Raw genomic sequence first — 15,268 nt, 5'->3', positions numbered from 1 at the left:
AGAAACCTGGTAGTACAGCCTATGTAGAGAAAAAAAAGTTAAAAAGTTTACGGTTGTCAAAACAATGGACGTCTTTAAAGTATGTTTGCAAACCTCAGTCTGATGCAAATTGGAGCCACTACTGCGATTCTGTCAGCAGAGGGAGGCAGAGTATTAGTGCAAATATTTAACAGAGACATCTGGTAATACTGAGTCAGAGATTCCAGGCCTATCAGTCTCAGAGGGATCTTGTTATCTTTTTCAGTTTTATCCTGGTTTGATACCAGGTTAAAACCTGATCTCTTTGATGTGTTTGGGTTACTTTGGTGTTGTAACACTTTCATGAAACAATAAAACTGATTAAAAAAAACTGGACTCATTACACTACATACAGCCCAGTTCTGTCAAGCAGCAGTGTAAACTAATAAAATCCTGTGCTTTGGCAGAGCAGCAGTTTATATAACATTTACTGTATACTGTTTACTATATAATAGGCTAATGTACTCTTTGAAATAGCAAAGGGTGAATGGAGCTAGACAATCAACAGATGTGAATTATTTCATCAGACGCAACGTTTACATGGACTGTAAGTTAAAGAATTCTCATATTATAGGCTTTTGCTAATTAGCCAAAAAGCCCATAAGAACAGAATGATAAAACAAAACAAAACAAGAAGGTCACAAACAAACAATCCTTTGTATTTTACGTTTAATTTAATCCGCTTTATTTATTAATTTTTTGAAACAAACCTCCCTGTGACATCCGTTAGGTCAACAGTTAAACCTACACAGATGACAGACTGAAGCTAACTGTGTGTGCTGATGGAGTACAATAGTAGAGTGTATCTGAAGCAGAATGGATAAGGAGCAAATAAACTGAAATGCCATTCCTTTCCCAAAATAAAACAGGACGTACAGGCTGGCAGGCAACAGGTGGGCACAAAGGCTTCCTTCTGGAGTGTGTGTGTGTGTGTCAATATATAACAGTAAATGCATGTTAAGTAATGTGCTAAAATAAGCCTGTCTATATATTTTTAAAAATACGTATTTGTAAATTTCTTTATATATTAATATTAATGACTTAGTATTAATATTAAAAGAGGATACATCTGCAGATAAAATATACCTTATTTTTCTTTTGATGGTTGACATGAGCTGACTTTAGTGGCTTTTTGGTTATTTTACTTGTGTATTTAAGGATCACACCTCTGACCAGATTTACATGGAGCCATTGGTGCATGAGAAAAAGGGTAGTATGCCAATATAAAGTAATTTGCACTGCATATAAAAAATGTAGAAGTTTCAGAATTTCTGTGTCTTTATGTATGCCCATACTGACCAAAACCTGTACCTAGTGTCTTATATGAATATGATAAATAAACACTGTTTGTTGATGACTTTAAATGTAGTTAACACACCAGCACTGGAGCCTGTGGAGCTTAGAGCAGAACTACACAACCTGAGTGACTGTACATGAGGACAGCAAGCAGCTGCCGCCGTCAGTTACAAAGTTAAAAGACACGCGCGCACACACAGATACATACGCAGAGTGATTGAGCTGGTTCTTGCTGAGCGCAGAGCTCATGGCTGTCCCTGGCTAAGACACACGCAGATGCACATAGGAGAGAAACACAACAAGAACATCTCTATATGTACTGGGGGAATCTCACCATAGTCTCATTATGTATCTGCTAGATAATGGTCTGACCAATAATTCTAGAGCAAGGATGACGACTGTGGAACACATTTTGGTCTTTCTGCTGATTTTGATCCCTTCATGTTACAACATGCAGACAGGTAAGTGAGACTCCTACACCAGAGGTCCTTCAAGCATGTCTTTTTAAAGTTTTCTAAAGTGTCTTATTACACTGACGTTGTGAATAATTAGAAGAACATGAAGTTTGAATTAATTATGCATGAAAGCTGCAATGTGCTTGCCAAGTTACAACAGCAATCCTAATAAATGTCACGAAATGTAAACAGAAGAACAAAACGAAAAAAAAAGGATAAACCTTTTAAGACCGTGCCTTTGGATGGGTGCACATGTGTAAGTGAATATAATGTGCAGAAGACAAAGAGAAAGCAGTCTGAGTTTTTCCTGGCACATGTAATCACCTGTTTCCCACTGCACATCCTGCAGGGAAAAGGAGAAGGTGTTTATAGGTCAACATAGTGTAAATGTGATTAAATCTACATCCTTCCTACACTTTGGGATATCCTCTCTGAAGCATATGGTAGGGGTGGTGGGGAACTAGCTATTCCTGCTTCTTCTTCACCACATCTCAGCCTGATTGAGACACCTCCTGCTGAGCCACATTGGGAGGAAACAGCAAACCTGAGCTTGTTGTTGAACCAATAAGGTCAGCTTCAGGGTCATGAGATGCAAGATGTAGATGAAGTCATCGATAATACACTACTACACATTGGAAATTATTTAAAGACTACACACATAAAGCTATACATGCTACGAATCGTCTCATAGAAACAGGTGGTGCAGATGCAGTTTCTCTTTGCCTGGTTGGCTATTGTAACAGTCAAGCTACACGGTGGACTGACATGGTGTAGGGTTAGGTTTGACTGTAGGTTTTTCCTGTGGAAGTCATTGATCAGAAGGTTGAATTGATGTGCATAGCTTCTTCCACGTCATTGCAGATCAACTACAGTCAAATAAGAAAAGAAAAGTATTTCTTGAAGATTTGATTTAAACAATATCTACAACACATTAACATCTTAAACTATTCCACTGGATTTACAATAAGTCTTGAGTCACTCCTCATTTTTTTCTTTTGCTTCCAAGGACCCAGACTTTCTTGTACGTTTTAAAGCGGTCTAAAACAAGTTCTCCAAGCTTTCTGAAGGTCTTTCAAATTTTCTCTTTGGACACTGGCTTCTATTTTCTCTTATATACTGTATTTCTGGGATGTTTGTATATATTTCAATAGATCACTGAACCTATTTCCTAAATATAAAGCTAAATATAAAGAAATAAAGGGTGACTCAAGACTTTTGCACAAAAGCGTACAATATTTGAGTTTAAACATCTGTGAAAATTAAATGATCATGGGTGCACTTTTTAAGATCAAGTGACGAGTTTGGCTTGACCACAGTATAACAAACTGTGATGAATATGTAAATGAATATTTAGCAACTTTGGACAGACAAGTGCTATAAAAGTGTTATTATCTTATTACTATTGGTTGTTTTATTTTGTGTTTTTTCAGGCACTGATTAATTGACCAAAGCCAATATGGCTGGCACAGAAATATTGACTTTCATGTCATGCTACGGGTGATCTGTCTTTATTTTCCTGTGTTTGGTTTAATTTGAAATGACTGCGAACCAACTGTGGTGACACATTGCAGCATTGCCTCACAGTAGAAGGTAACTGGTTTGAGTCTCCTGGTCAGCTGGGGCCTTTCTACATGGAGTTTATATGTTGTGTCTGTTACTGACAGTCGAAAAGTAGACTTGATAGTTGGTGGTTGCACAGGTAGCCAGTCCAGGCTTTTTAGTAGCAGAAATCTACACATTGGATTATGGTTTCAATCTGCATCTGTCAAGTTAACAAAATTAGACTTTCAATATGTACACCTTCAGACTCAATGTATAATTGTTAAGTAATTAACTGTCTATTCTCAGAATCAAGATCACTTATTGATTCAAAAGCAGCCTGATTAGTTAAAGAGGCTTTTTAATGTTGCTCAACATGCCTGTGTAACTGAACTAGAATAAACAATGGAAGAATCCTTTGCAGACATCTGAGCACCAGATACACCATGAGAACAATGCTATTTTTTTTTTTGTTTTGTTCTCATTTGTCCAAAGTAAAAGTCAAAAGCTTCTATCTGGTCTGCACAACAGCATTGAAGTATGCCTGGTTGTGTGTGTGTGTGGTGTGTGTGTGCGTGTGAGAGAAAGAGGATAGTATTTACAATTTATCTCTGAGCATGGAAAAAACCTGGAGGCTAAACTTTTATTCAAGGCAAACTCCAAAGGAACCAAAGGTTATGAGTTACAGGCTGTATGAAAAAAGCACATTTTATGGGATAAAGATTAGGAAAAGATACATTTTATCAGGACATTTCTTGAATTACACACACATTTCTAAAGTGCTGCACACTAGCATAAACAAGCTGGTTGCTACTTCTTCAGCCAATCAAGATCAGCATTAACACAGCAACACTAAAAATAATAAAGGAACTTGCTGTTAGTTTGTAAGAGTTTGTAATGCCTATAGCAAAGGCCAGAAGTGATCACTGTAAGTGGCCTTCTCTATTGCAGGCCTTGACGGCCTTGAGTCATTTCTGGTGTCCAAAAAACATTCAGAGATTTTGGAAAAACAAAATCCTCTGCCGGGGTCAGATCCGCAGAGGTTCTCGTTTGCTTTAAGTGGTGAGTCATTTGGCTTCAGTCTTCAGATGTTACCCATCTGTTCAGACATAATATTGGCAATGGAAAGACATTGCAGACAGAAACAAACAGTCTTCTCCAAATTTGCTGCAACTTTAATACAACATAATACTTGAAAAAAAAAATTAAAGTTCTTAAGAGGAAGTGTTTCCTGATATTCAGCCTAGTCCTTAATCCACAACAAGGGTAACAGCAGTTCAACATGTGGTTAATTTCCTTTAATGAGATGGAAAGTTATTTCACCACAGAATTAATTAGGATTTGTTCTCTTGGGACAATGAATCTCCACACAAATTGACAAGACAATACATAGAATAGTTCATTGATACTGAGTTCATAGACCTCCATCTTACTTTGACTTTAGCTACAAATATATCATTTTTCTAAAGACCAAGACTTTTTCAGTACATGAGTATGCTTTATAATAGGTTTTGTTTTCATCAGTCAGTAGGAAGTCACAGCAGCAGTGACCTTGAATTGAGGGTGGGGATGTGGCTGCTTCTCCCAGCTATGTTATTGTGAAATCTTGGTTTCACCAAAGACAAAACAAGCACAATGCCCTGTAAGCCCTAATCCTATCATTGCTTCTTCTTTCTTCTTCTTCTTCTTCTCTTTCCATGCTCTCACCCTTCCTCTGCTCTCTCCTTTCATCCCTCCGCTGGTTTATATTTTTCCTCTTTCTCTTCTTAGTTCGTGCAAAGTTTAAAGCAACCTAACTCTCTGATCTAAATCCTGTGTTTCCATCTCCTTACTTCTCTTTGTCTTTTAAAAGTGTGCTTTTTGTATCTTTCTTTTAAACCCACTACTAACTCTCTACTTCTCAATATAATAACCTAGAGCAACAAAACAATGTTGAAAATACAAGCTCAAAATTCCTGCAACTCCCTGTCCGTTATTAAGACGGAGTAGCCAAATAAATATTGATCACATCTTTAGTCTGGATGGATTTACATCACAAGAGATATGTAATATTTTGCATAGTGTTTGTACACACAATTGGTGACTTATTCACCCTAGTTTTGACAAAGACCATGTGCTGAAATCAGATAGTGGAGAACATTGGGTGCTGTGGGGATAAAGGCTTTCCTTGAATGTTAAATTTCTCTGTTGTCTTTGCTTTAACCTCACCCGACTAACAGCAACCCTCTAAACACTAGATAAAGTTCAGCTTCTATACTGGTCTCTCCTTTTGTGCTATCCTCCCTTCCTCGTCTTAATCCTCCAAAACTAACCAAATCCTAAATGTTAATTCTGACAATGAACATGCTTCTTCTTTTTCTTTCGTTATCTCAAGGTCAAATTCTTCTGCTTACTCAGGTCAAAACTGTGACAAAGCACAAAACCTCTGACCCTGTCTCATTAGTCAGCAGTGTTAGCTGGATCCTCACTGACTAAAACAGATGACTCAGTCCAACAGAAGAATGCCAAGAATGTCAAATAATTTAGCTAAAAAGATGCAGCTGTTGAGACCTCCTTATCACTTATTATAATGTGCTTGAATCATTATATTGCATGCTGAAATAAATGTAAAAAAAGAAAAGAAAAGTGTACAGACTGTGAAATGTCCAATATCTATTCTTGTCTATCAACAGGGCTCCTTATAAAATATGAAAGCTTTTGTAATAGTATTTTAGATTTCTAGACATAGTTTACTTATACGGTATCTAATGACTAACTAAGAACTGCCAATATAATTCTAAAATTGCAGTCACCTATAAATTAAAAAATAATTAATTCAAGTTTTGTAGCTTCTGCACCCAAAATCACAGCAAATACAATGTACTATCCTTTAGGGCTGCCACGATTTGTCGACTAGTCACGATTACGTCGACTATCAAAATCGTTGACGACTGATTTAATAGTCGACGCGTCGTTTGAAGCTTTGTAAGATCACAAAAGACACAGGAATAATAGCAGGATTTAAGAGTGTAATAACGGACTGAAACAGAAGATGGCAGCACAGCATGTACAAGGATGCCAGCTGCCGTTAAACCCCGAAGAAGAAGAAGCAGCTGTGTCCCAGAATTCATAGCGCGGCCCAGCTTAGTTTCCAACAATGGCGGTAGCTAGTTAGTTTTAATATTACTCTTATTATTCTTTCTGGGTCACAAAATAAACGTTTAACATATTTTCAGGCGAGAATGTAGCTGTGTAAACCTCAAATATCGGCTCAGTTTATCAGGACACCACATATTTTCAAAAGCGCTCCGACGTTTTCGGAGACGTCTGTTACCCACTAGCTCGATAGCTAGCCGGGGGCTAGGTCACTAGCGCCGTGAGAACACCGGACTCCCGGCAAATTGTTTTCAAACCCACCGCCGTCTTTCTCGACTCAGGTTAAATATATATGAGTCACTTAGATAAATTAAAAATGTTATTGCTTGGCTTTTTTTTTTTTTTTGTATTTTATTTGTTCCTGAGTAAATCGGTTTGGCTGAGATTAAAGTTATAGTTTTTATACAGCTGAATAAACGTCAAGCAGACAGCTGATTATCAGAAGTGTGAGATGCTGGAGAATATACTCCGGTGTCCTGTTATATTTTAGATAGCAAGGAGTTTATTAAACTTTACCGAAACAATCTGCAAATTTCATTAAAATTGAATAAACTATCATCTTGTCTTTATTTTTAGTTAGCACCTTAAAAGCTTAAAGCTGTAAGCTAATGATAGTTATATAAGAGCAGATGCTGCTGGTGCAATAAGCTGTAGTTTTATGTCCAGTGGATGATGATCTGATTAGTCGACTAATCGCATAAATAATCGGTGACTAGTCGACTATCAAAATAATCGTTTGTGGCAGCCCTACTATCCTTACTGTTCTTCATTGAGGCTTTAAGGGTAATAACATATAACCAATAAACATTTAACAGTGTATTATGTAGCATAAAACATAATTCAGCGCACTATGTTTATGTATTAACTCAAACACAAACTGCTGCAACTACAACAATAAATAACTTACATATATAAAGAAAAATCTTGATTTTTTTCCTTTGGATCTTTTTTTTTGTAGCACCTCGTATCATCACATTATTAGAGACAGTGGACGTTCTACTGGATCACAATGCCACCTTCATCTGTGAGGTGGAGTCACACCCCCCTGCTGAGATCACCTGGACCAAAAATAATCACCAAATTATGTAAGTTTACAGCTTTATTTAAACTACAACAGTGAACTTAATTTTGATCCAGTTTAGAGTTAGGTTGGGGCTGTAGTCTAACCCAGGAGTATTACATATAGAACACATATCCAGTGATCACTTCTTTCCTTTGCACTGTCCTTTTTGTCCCATTAGGTACTATGACACACGGTACCTTACCAAGGAAAAGGGTCAGATGTTAATCATCCCACATGTAAGAGAGTCAGACAATGGGGAGTATTGTTGCCTTGCCAGTAATGGCATTGGAGAACCTGCCAAGAGCTGTGGAGCGCTTCAGCTAAAGATGAGTATGTTTACTTTTTTCCAAGGATGTATGACTGGAGTTTGAGCGAATCTGATCATTAGTTCACATTTTTGAAAAAAATAACTAATACCAAGGCATCATTAAAAGAACACATTCCAAGCCACTGTTCTATGTCTTGTTGGTTTCGTCATCAGAGCCACAGATCAAAAGGCATCCCACCAATCTAACACTACTGGTAGAATCCAAAGCAGTGTTGCCCTGTGTTACCCTTGGCAACCCTAAACCAGATGTCACGTGGCTCAAAGATGATGAGCTTATCAAGGTACAGTTGCTGCAAGTTTTCTAGGTAAAATACATGCAGTTCACTGACTTATGGAGTTAATAATAACTGTCTGAGAGTACCATATACTCATGAGTAATTCATTTTTTTTTCACTATTTGACCAGAACTGCAAATAGCTGGATAGTTTTCAGGTTTTCAAAACTGCAAGACATTACTTGAAAAGGAAAGTTATCCTGTTTTTCAGTTTGCTTTCTTGCGTCTCATAGCCTGTGTTGACAAATAGTTGGTAATAAATAATGCTAATATATCATTTCTATTTTTAAAACAAACAATAACTCTTCCAGGTCAATGACCGTGTTACTATTCTCGACTATGGGGCATTGAAAATTCATAACATACAGAAAGAGGATGCAGGACAGTACCGCTGTGTGGCCAGGAATAGCTTTGGTTTGGCCTTTTCAAAGCCTGTCACCATAGAAGTACAAGGTATGTATTTTAATGTAAGCTGTAGCTTGCAGTAAAACCATGTGTGTTTTCTACGCTATTGTTGTTTGTGTGTGCCCTCAGCTCCAGCACGAATCTTGCGGGTTCCAAAGGACAAAAGGGTGGCGTATGGCAGCCAGATTTCCCTAGAATGTAATGCCACTGGAAATCCAGTCCCAACCATTACCTGGCTGGAAAACGGGAATACTGTGAGTACTCAACTTGTGTGTGTGTGTTTGTGGGTACCTGTACAGCTGCTGATGCTGATATTTTTATAATATATACTGATTTTTTAACAAAAAAAATAGAATTTAATCAAAATATCCAGCCAGCTATACATATCCATTCCTTGGCCTCTGTGTGATCCTACCAGGAATATGCTTGTCTCCCCCACAGTGGTTGCAACAGTGGTTGAATTTGGCTCAAATGTCAGTCACACACTGCCAACATAAGAGAAATTCTAGCACGTAGCTAAAATAGTGACACATTGTCAGCTGCATAGCTGTACATAATGGGAAAGCGGCAACAATAATTGATTAAATGTCCAAGCTGTCATGTAAGAGAGAGTGATGTTATGATTACAATTTGTATTCATTATAACCCCATATCAAAAGCAAATTAATAGTTTATTTTCTGCTGTAGGCATAGATATAGAACTACACAAATACTTATTGTCTAAATCCAACACATTATCATTACCCACTTTTTTGACTATAGCTAAAGAGATGACAGTTCACTGGGTAAATGCAAATGCTTACAAGGCACTCTTGGAAACAAATCCGTCCATTGGTTTCAGTTCTCCAGTAAGAATTATAGTATCCAAGTGGGCTTGCCACTTGGATACTATAATACATTTTAATACTATAATATTATGGGGCGATCGTGGCTCAAGAGTTGGGAGTTCGCCTTGTAATCGGAAGGTTGCTGGTTCGAGCCCCGGCTTGGACAGTCTTGGTCGTTGTGTCCTTGGGCAAGACACTTCACCCGTTGCCTACTGGTGGTGGTCAGAGGGCCCGGTGGCGCCAGTGTCCGGCAGCCTCGCCTCTGTCAGTGCGCCCCAGGGTGGCTGTGGCTACAATGTAGCTTGCCATCACCAGTGTGTGAATGTATGTGTGAATGGGTGGATGACTGGATATGTAAAGCGCTTTGGGGTCCTTAGGGACTAGTAAAGCGCTATATAAATACAGGCCATTTTTTTTCTCTTTTTAGACAAGCTTGCTTGTGTGTAGCTCTGCAAAATAGAAGCGGTTTTATTGATATATGTCCATCTGCTAATGACTGAGTAAATGACACAAAAGTAAAAGGAAAAAGTTTGCAGCTGGGCCTTATTATCACTACACTAGCAAAAAAAACAACAATCCCAAAACCAAACAAAAAAACCCCCTTACACTGGAAAGCTAAAAAAACATGGTACTGCTATATTAAGCAGCTACTTCTGCTACTCCTGTACATAAAACAACGAATGATTTAGTAAGAAACTGAACACAAGCTATACTTTAAAGATCAACACTAAATGTGGGTACCTAAGGGTACCCGCAGGTCTGAATATTTTTGTCTTGGCTGTCATACGCAATATTCTATGGTTATAAAAGCAACTGTCCATTATACAGTTTGAGTGAACATAAGGATTCCTCCTTGTTTTGGGGTTGTTGTTTTTTCTTTATCAGAAATGAAATCAGTTAGAGACTGTGCAAAGTAAAAAATTAACATTTAACTTACAATTTTTGAACATATACTAAAGTAGCTTCCACCTTTTCTTTGAGCTTTGCCCGAGACCTACTCATACAGGGAAAAATTTATTTGTGCAATCTTTGTACATGTAGCAACAAAATAATTAGTCATGAAGCAGAGTGAGCATTAGCAAATATACAAACCAGACCTTACCTGAGATTGTATGCATATATATGTAAAATTACACATTTAACCTTTGCTGTCTTTATCTGTCTCTTTCACGCACGCATGCACACACACACACACACACACACACACACACACACACACACACACACACACACACACACACACCTACACACACACAGACATTTAATGGCTTTGAGATCACAGCAAAGGAATTATCATCATGGTGACAGAGGATTGAAGAGATGATCTTGCATTTAGCTTATAATACACTCTGTTAATTAAATTTTTCATATTTATTTCCTTTCTTATTCATAGCCTTTTCCTTTTTTGTTTTCTTTAGGTCACGAGCAGTTGTCCAAGCATTTCACTACATATCGTACTGTGTATGACTGTGTACGTGACAAATAAAAAATTTGAATTTGAATTTATTAGTGTTAATTGTTTTGTTTTTTTTTAGTGTGAGAGGGGTATTGAAAGATGGGGTTGTTTTTTAAGGTTTTTAAGGGGTCGGAACCTTAAAATGCATGAAATTCAAATTGGAACAATGCAAACTTGAACGTGTATGTGACCACCTTTAAAACAGGGCTTTTTTTCATCAGGCAGCAGACATTTCTTAAACATGCTGTTGCGGTCGACATATACCACATAATGTCTGGGTATTTAATAGTCTTGGGTGCTAGCTACAAAGTGATTACATGCTCTTAATGCCTGTAAATACTATGTGTGGGCATGTGCTGATTAAAATGACTGTGAGAGTTGTTTTTCTGGCAGCTTGGTATGGTCATTAATTTCAGTGGATGGATGGAGCTTGTCCTAAAAGCAGGCGGTGTCAGACGCAGTTTCAAATATAGACATAGCCGCTTAATAGCACCTCTCACATACACTCACATGCTCACACTTTAGAGGTCCTCACATATCATTTATAAATGTATAAGTACATACATGAATCATCTAAAAACAACAGATACATTTTATCTGGCTAGATTTACAATGTGTGAACACTTTGGGAATTTCAAATCTGTTAAAATAATACAAGTGGTTATATCGGTGCCAGACACGTACTGAATGCATTTCATTTTATGAGCTTAACACAAAGGCTATAATGATCAGCGTATGAGGAGTTTACACACAATTATTTTTTTTAACTAACCAGTTTTACTCAGACCACTATCAAATATCAAATGACCAAAGTGTCAATAAGAAAAACATCTTGTAGTAATCTGTTATTACTCTTATTATTAGTAGTTTTATATAAAGTCTAGATTCTAATTTAAGATATCTAAGTTTCAGTATTTATCAATATTTTATATAAATGTTTAATAAAATATGTAATATTATATATAAATAAACTGTCATGCAGCACCCTGTATTATATAAATTATTGTTAAAATTCACCTCCCATGCAGCAGTTATGAACAGGAAAGCTAGGCAGACAAAGCAAAACCTGATATTTATGTTTAATTCAGCAGAGGACTCAATTCAGCCTCAAGTGGCCATTCCAGGTAGTGCAGTTATTTTTTCCAGCTCTGTCATTTAAGCTTAGGATGCTCTCACAGAAAGTCTTCATGCATCTCTGCACTGTTATATGCAAATTGCTCATTGCATGTATATGACTGATTTTTACAACTTTGATCTTTTTGTCTCAATTTCATTTTCCTCCAGATCTCCGGAGCCTCAGTAGAGGAGACATTAGTGGGAGAGGTGATACTCTCTGTTCTTAAGGTGACGGTGACTAAGCCAGCCCTATATACGTGCCTGGCTTCCAACAGACACAATGCTGGAGCCAACACTGTCAAAGCAACTGCAAAAGTCACTGTTGCAGGTGGCAAGTTTTGATTTCCAGCTTATACTATGGTGTTACATGTTTCAAATTTGCTGCAGCCTGCTGCTATATTAGAGAAAAAATGTCTGCTTTCTATTTAGCTTCTATCTCGGTGTTTATTGTTACTGTCAGTACTACCTGCTGTTATGCTAGCTGCCAGTTATATTGGTTGTGCTTTGTGTGGTTTCAGCTGTTTGTTGCCTACCCCATTTGGTTACTACTCCTCAAACAAAGCCACTCCTTCACACACACACACACACACACACACACACACACACACACACACACACACACACACACACACACACACACACCTGTTCCCCAACAGAACACACTGCCCTTCCACCTGGTTGCCCCTCAGTCTCTCCACAGTTAGTGATGACTTGCAGAGAGTAACATCATGGTTGTTTTTCTCATCCTGCTAGGACTATTTTTCATCTATCAACCATTTCTCATCACTCTGTCTCTCATCTTTTTCCCTCTTCTTCTACTTGCTCCTATTCATCCCGTGTACTCTGGATACTGCCACTTCCCAGTAGAGTGGAGGTAAGAGAAAAGATATGTGCCAGATTTGTGTGAAGTTGTCTAAGCTTTGTTTCTTTTGTTACTTCTTTTTGTATATATTACATTTGAATTGATTATAGAAAATGTTTCAGCTCATTTGACCCATGTTGAATCAGAATAATTTCACAGTACATTGCCTGCCACTATTTTTTTTAAAGTAAGCACCATAAAGGTCTCTGTGTTGCTGCTTCTATTCATTTTCCTGAACATGCCCGTATGCCAAGAAGAGAGTGGGTCTCTCAATCACCCATATGGTGTGAGTTGAATTTGAACTGTTCTGAACCTTAACACAGCTGCTGTTGCCACATCTGGACTATGTAACTGTGAAGATGGAGAGAAAGAGGGAGACAAGATGCACATAGAAGGAAGCAGAAAGAACGAGACTAAAATAGAAATAAAATAAGGAAAATAAAATGTTGGCCTCAGGGTCCTTGATGAAAAATGAAGTACATTAAGGATAGAGGGCTGTAGGTCACAGAAAGGCAGGTTTAATGGCTGCATTTATCTTGATCACTTGTGACCACATCTGGACTAGATGCACAGAGATCTGGTGAGGAAGAAAGAGAAAAAAGAAAGAAAGAAAAGAGTGAATTGATAGATTTACAGGGCACCTTTGAGTTTGATAGTTTGGCTTGAACTCTGCTGAAGCACCAACCTCCCCAAGAGGGAACATCTGGAGTCTGTAAGAGAATGCAGACAGGCCGCAGTGATGCTGGAGTGAAGGTTATCAGAGTACATGCTGTCAGAAACACAGCAGTGTGGAGCAGACAGAGATAAATGTGGATCATAGCAATGCTTGAGGACTAACAGATGAGAAAGCATTAAGAAAAGGAGGCAAACAGGGTGAAAGAGGAATACAGGGACTTTGTCCCACAAACATTCATGTTTATGCAAAATAGGTATGACTGAGCTCCAGCAAGGAAGTTGAACAGAGAGGATGCAATCTCACTTAAACTTTCTCCAACCTGTTTCATGATCAACATCTGGATGATGTTAAAGAAGATATTTCAAGTGAAAGATGATTTCTTTTTACTTTTTAGTGGACACTTGCTATAAGCCAAGACAGTAAAAACAGACCACTCTCTGTACTTTTAGTCTGCAACTCTTACTGGTTTTCTTTTCAATGATTTTGTTAAATTAAAATATGCAAATAACAAATACCTAAATTACACAAAGAAATATTACTAGAAAACGGTATGGAATATGGTCAAACTCCAGTTTTTGCTGCATGACTGAATCACACAAGGCATCTTTTCTATTAGAAATAACATGCCATCCCAAATACATATTAATGAATTAGGCACTAAAGTTACTTTCGCAAGTCCCTGTTCTTAGTTAGGTTTAGGCTCTTAAATCTGTTTGATGATGTGGTATTCGATGATTAGTAAAGGATCATGTTATCGTCACTCCCCATAACGGTAGATGTTGAAAAATGGTGATTTGGGAGTGATCTCATGTGTTATAAACCTTTTCATCACATACTGCTAGGAGAGAAGGGGTATCTTAGATATGTAGGAGATTTGAAAAAAGCAAAAAAAAAAAACGCCCCAAAAAAATTTACTCCCCAGGAATTAGTATGGTAGAGATGTGTTAGATAACACGCCTACAGTGGAGCTGTATAGAAATTAAAAAAAAGCATTAGAACTATTTTGTTGTGATTTTGCCTTTAATTTGCCAAATGTTTGTATGTGTGTCTCCTTTAAACAGACTTTATAAGGGGATCGCAGGCTACTGCAGTGCATATCGTGGAGATGTTTGCCGCACAATATTGCACGACGATTTGCTGGTTTTCTTTAACTCGTCCTTCTCAAACCCCGAGGACATGCAGGAGTACTTTCTTCAGAGCTGGTGGGCAGAGGTAGAAGGGCTCAGTGGGGTGTGCAGTCCTGCATTACGCTCATTGCTCTGCCACGCTTCCTTTCCTGACTGCAACCCATCAGGGCTAGGACCTGCACCAAAACCTGTCTGCAGGTAGTATTGTTCTCCGAGGTCTACCTTTCTCTTTGTTTTTGCACAGTGTAGAAATAAAACTGAATGGGTTGATATAAGTTGTGCACAACATATGGTTGTATAGAAGGCCAGGAGTGCTGAAAGAAAAACATAAATAAATATTTGATTAAATGTCTCATTAATTAATTAAAATTGGAAATACATGTATACATAAAAAAATCAAATTTAATTATGTAAATATGTCATCAATTGTTGACAACATATTTAATTATTTTATGGTTCCTGTGTTGCAGTGTATCTTATCTGTAACTGTCACTGAAGCTCAACCATAGGCCCTAATATTTGGTGGGTTACCATAGAAAATGAATCTAGACAGACTGATCCCAGATAATGGTGATAATATTAGTTAGGAAGTAGTTAGCTTGATTTGTTTTTGGAAAAAATAGAGACTATCTCTGAAAATGCTCCAATGTTTTCAACCTCCACTGACCCTCTGAGTGAAGGGTAGTAGTGA

The 15,268-nt window shown here is 37.7% G+C and overlaps 1 protein-coding gene across 2 annotated transcripts in view; it reads left to right on the top strand.

The window, feature by feature from the left end:
- Positions 1-1,559: 1,559 nt before the first annotated feature.
- musk (muscle, skeletal, receptor tyrosine kinase) overlaps positions 1,560-15,268 on the top strand; it is a 33,226-nt gene continuing 19,517 nt past the window's right edge. The window contains exons 1-9 of one of the 2 annotated variants that reach the window (XM_085279155.1): positions 1,560-1,775; positions 7,402-7,528; positions 7,685-7,836; positions 7,988-8,115; positions 8,420-8,561; positions 8,643-8,767; positions 12,081-12,240; positions 12,780-12,786; positions 14,512-14,775. In XM_085279155.1, coding sequence (XP_085135281.1) covers positions 1,661-1,775; positions 7,402-7,528; positions 7,685-7,836; positions 7,988-8,115; positions 8,420-8,561; positions 8,643-8,767; positions 12,081-12,240; positions 12,780-12,786; positions 14,512-14,775 — 1,220 coding nt within the window. In that variant the 5' untranslated portion in view covers positions 1,560-1,660. Of the gene's footprint in view, positions 1,776-7,401; positions 7,529-7,684; positions 7,837-7,987; positions 8,116-8,419; positions 8,562-8,642; positions 8,768-12,080; positions 12,241-12,262; positions 12,787-14,511; positions 14,776-15,268 lie in introns of those variants that run through there. The other variant, XM_085279154.1, reaches the window with a different exon arrangement.

Source organism: Mchenga conophoros, linkage group LG7 (genome assembly GCF_057382185.1).
Source record: "Mchenga conophoros isolate Kocher_MC1m ecotype Shallow Benthic linkage group LG7, M_conophoros_male_GT1.1, whole genome shotgun sequence".
NCBI lineage: Eukaryota > Metazoa > Chordata > Actinopteri > Cichliformes > Cichlidae > Mchenga > Mchenga conophoros.
The sequence above is the reverse complement of the archived record's forward strand: the minus strand, read 5'-3'. Positions and strand labels throughout refer to the sequence as shown.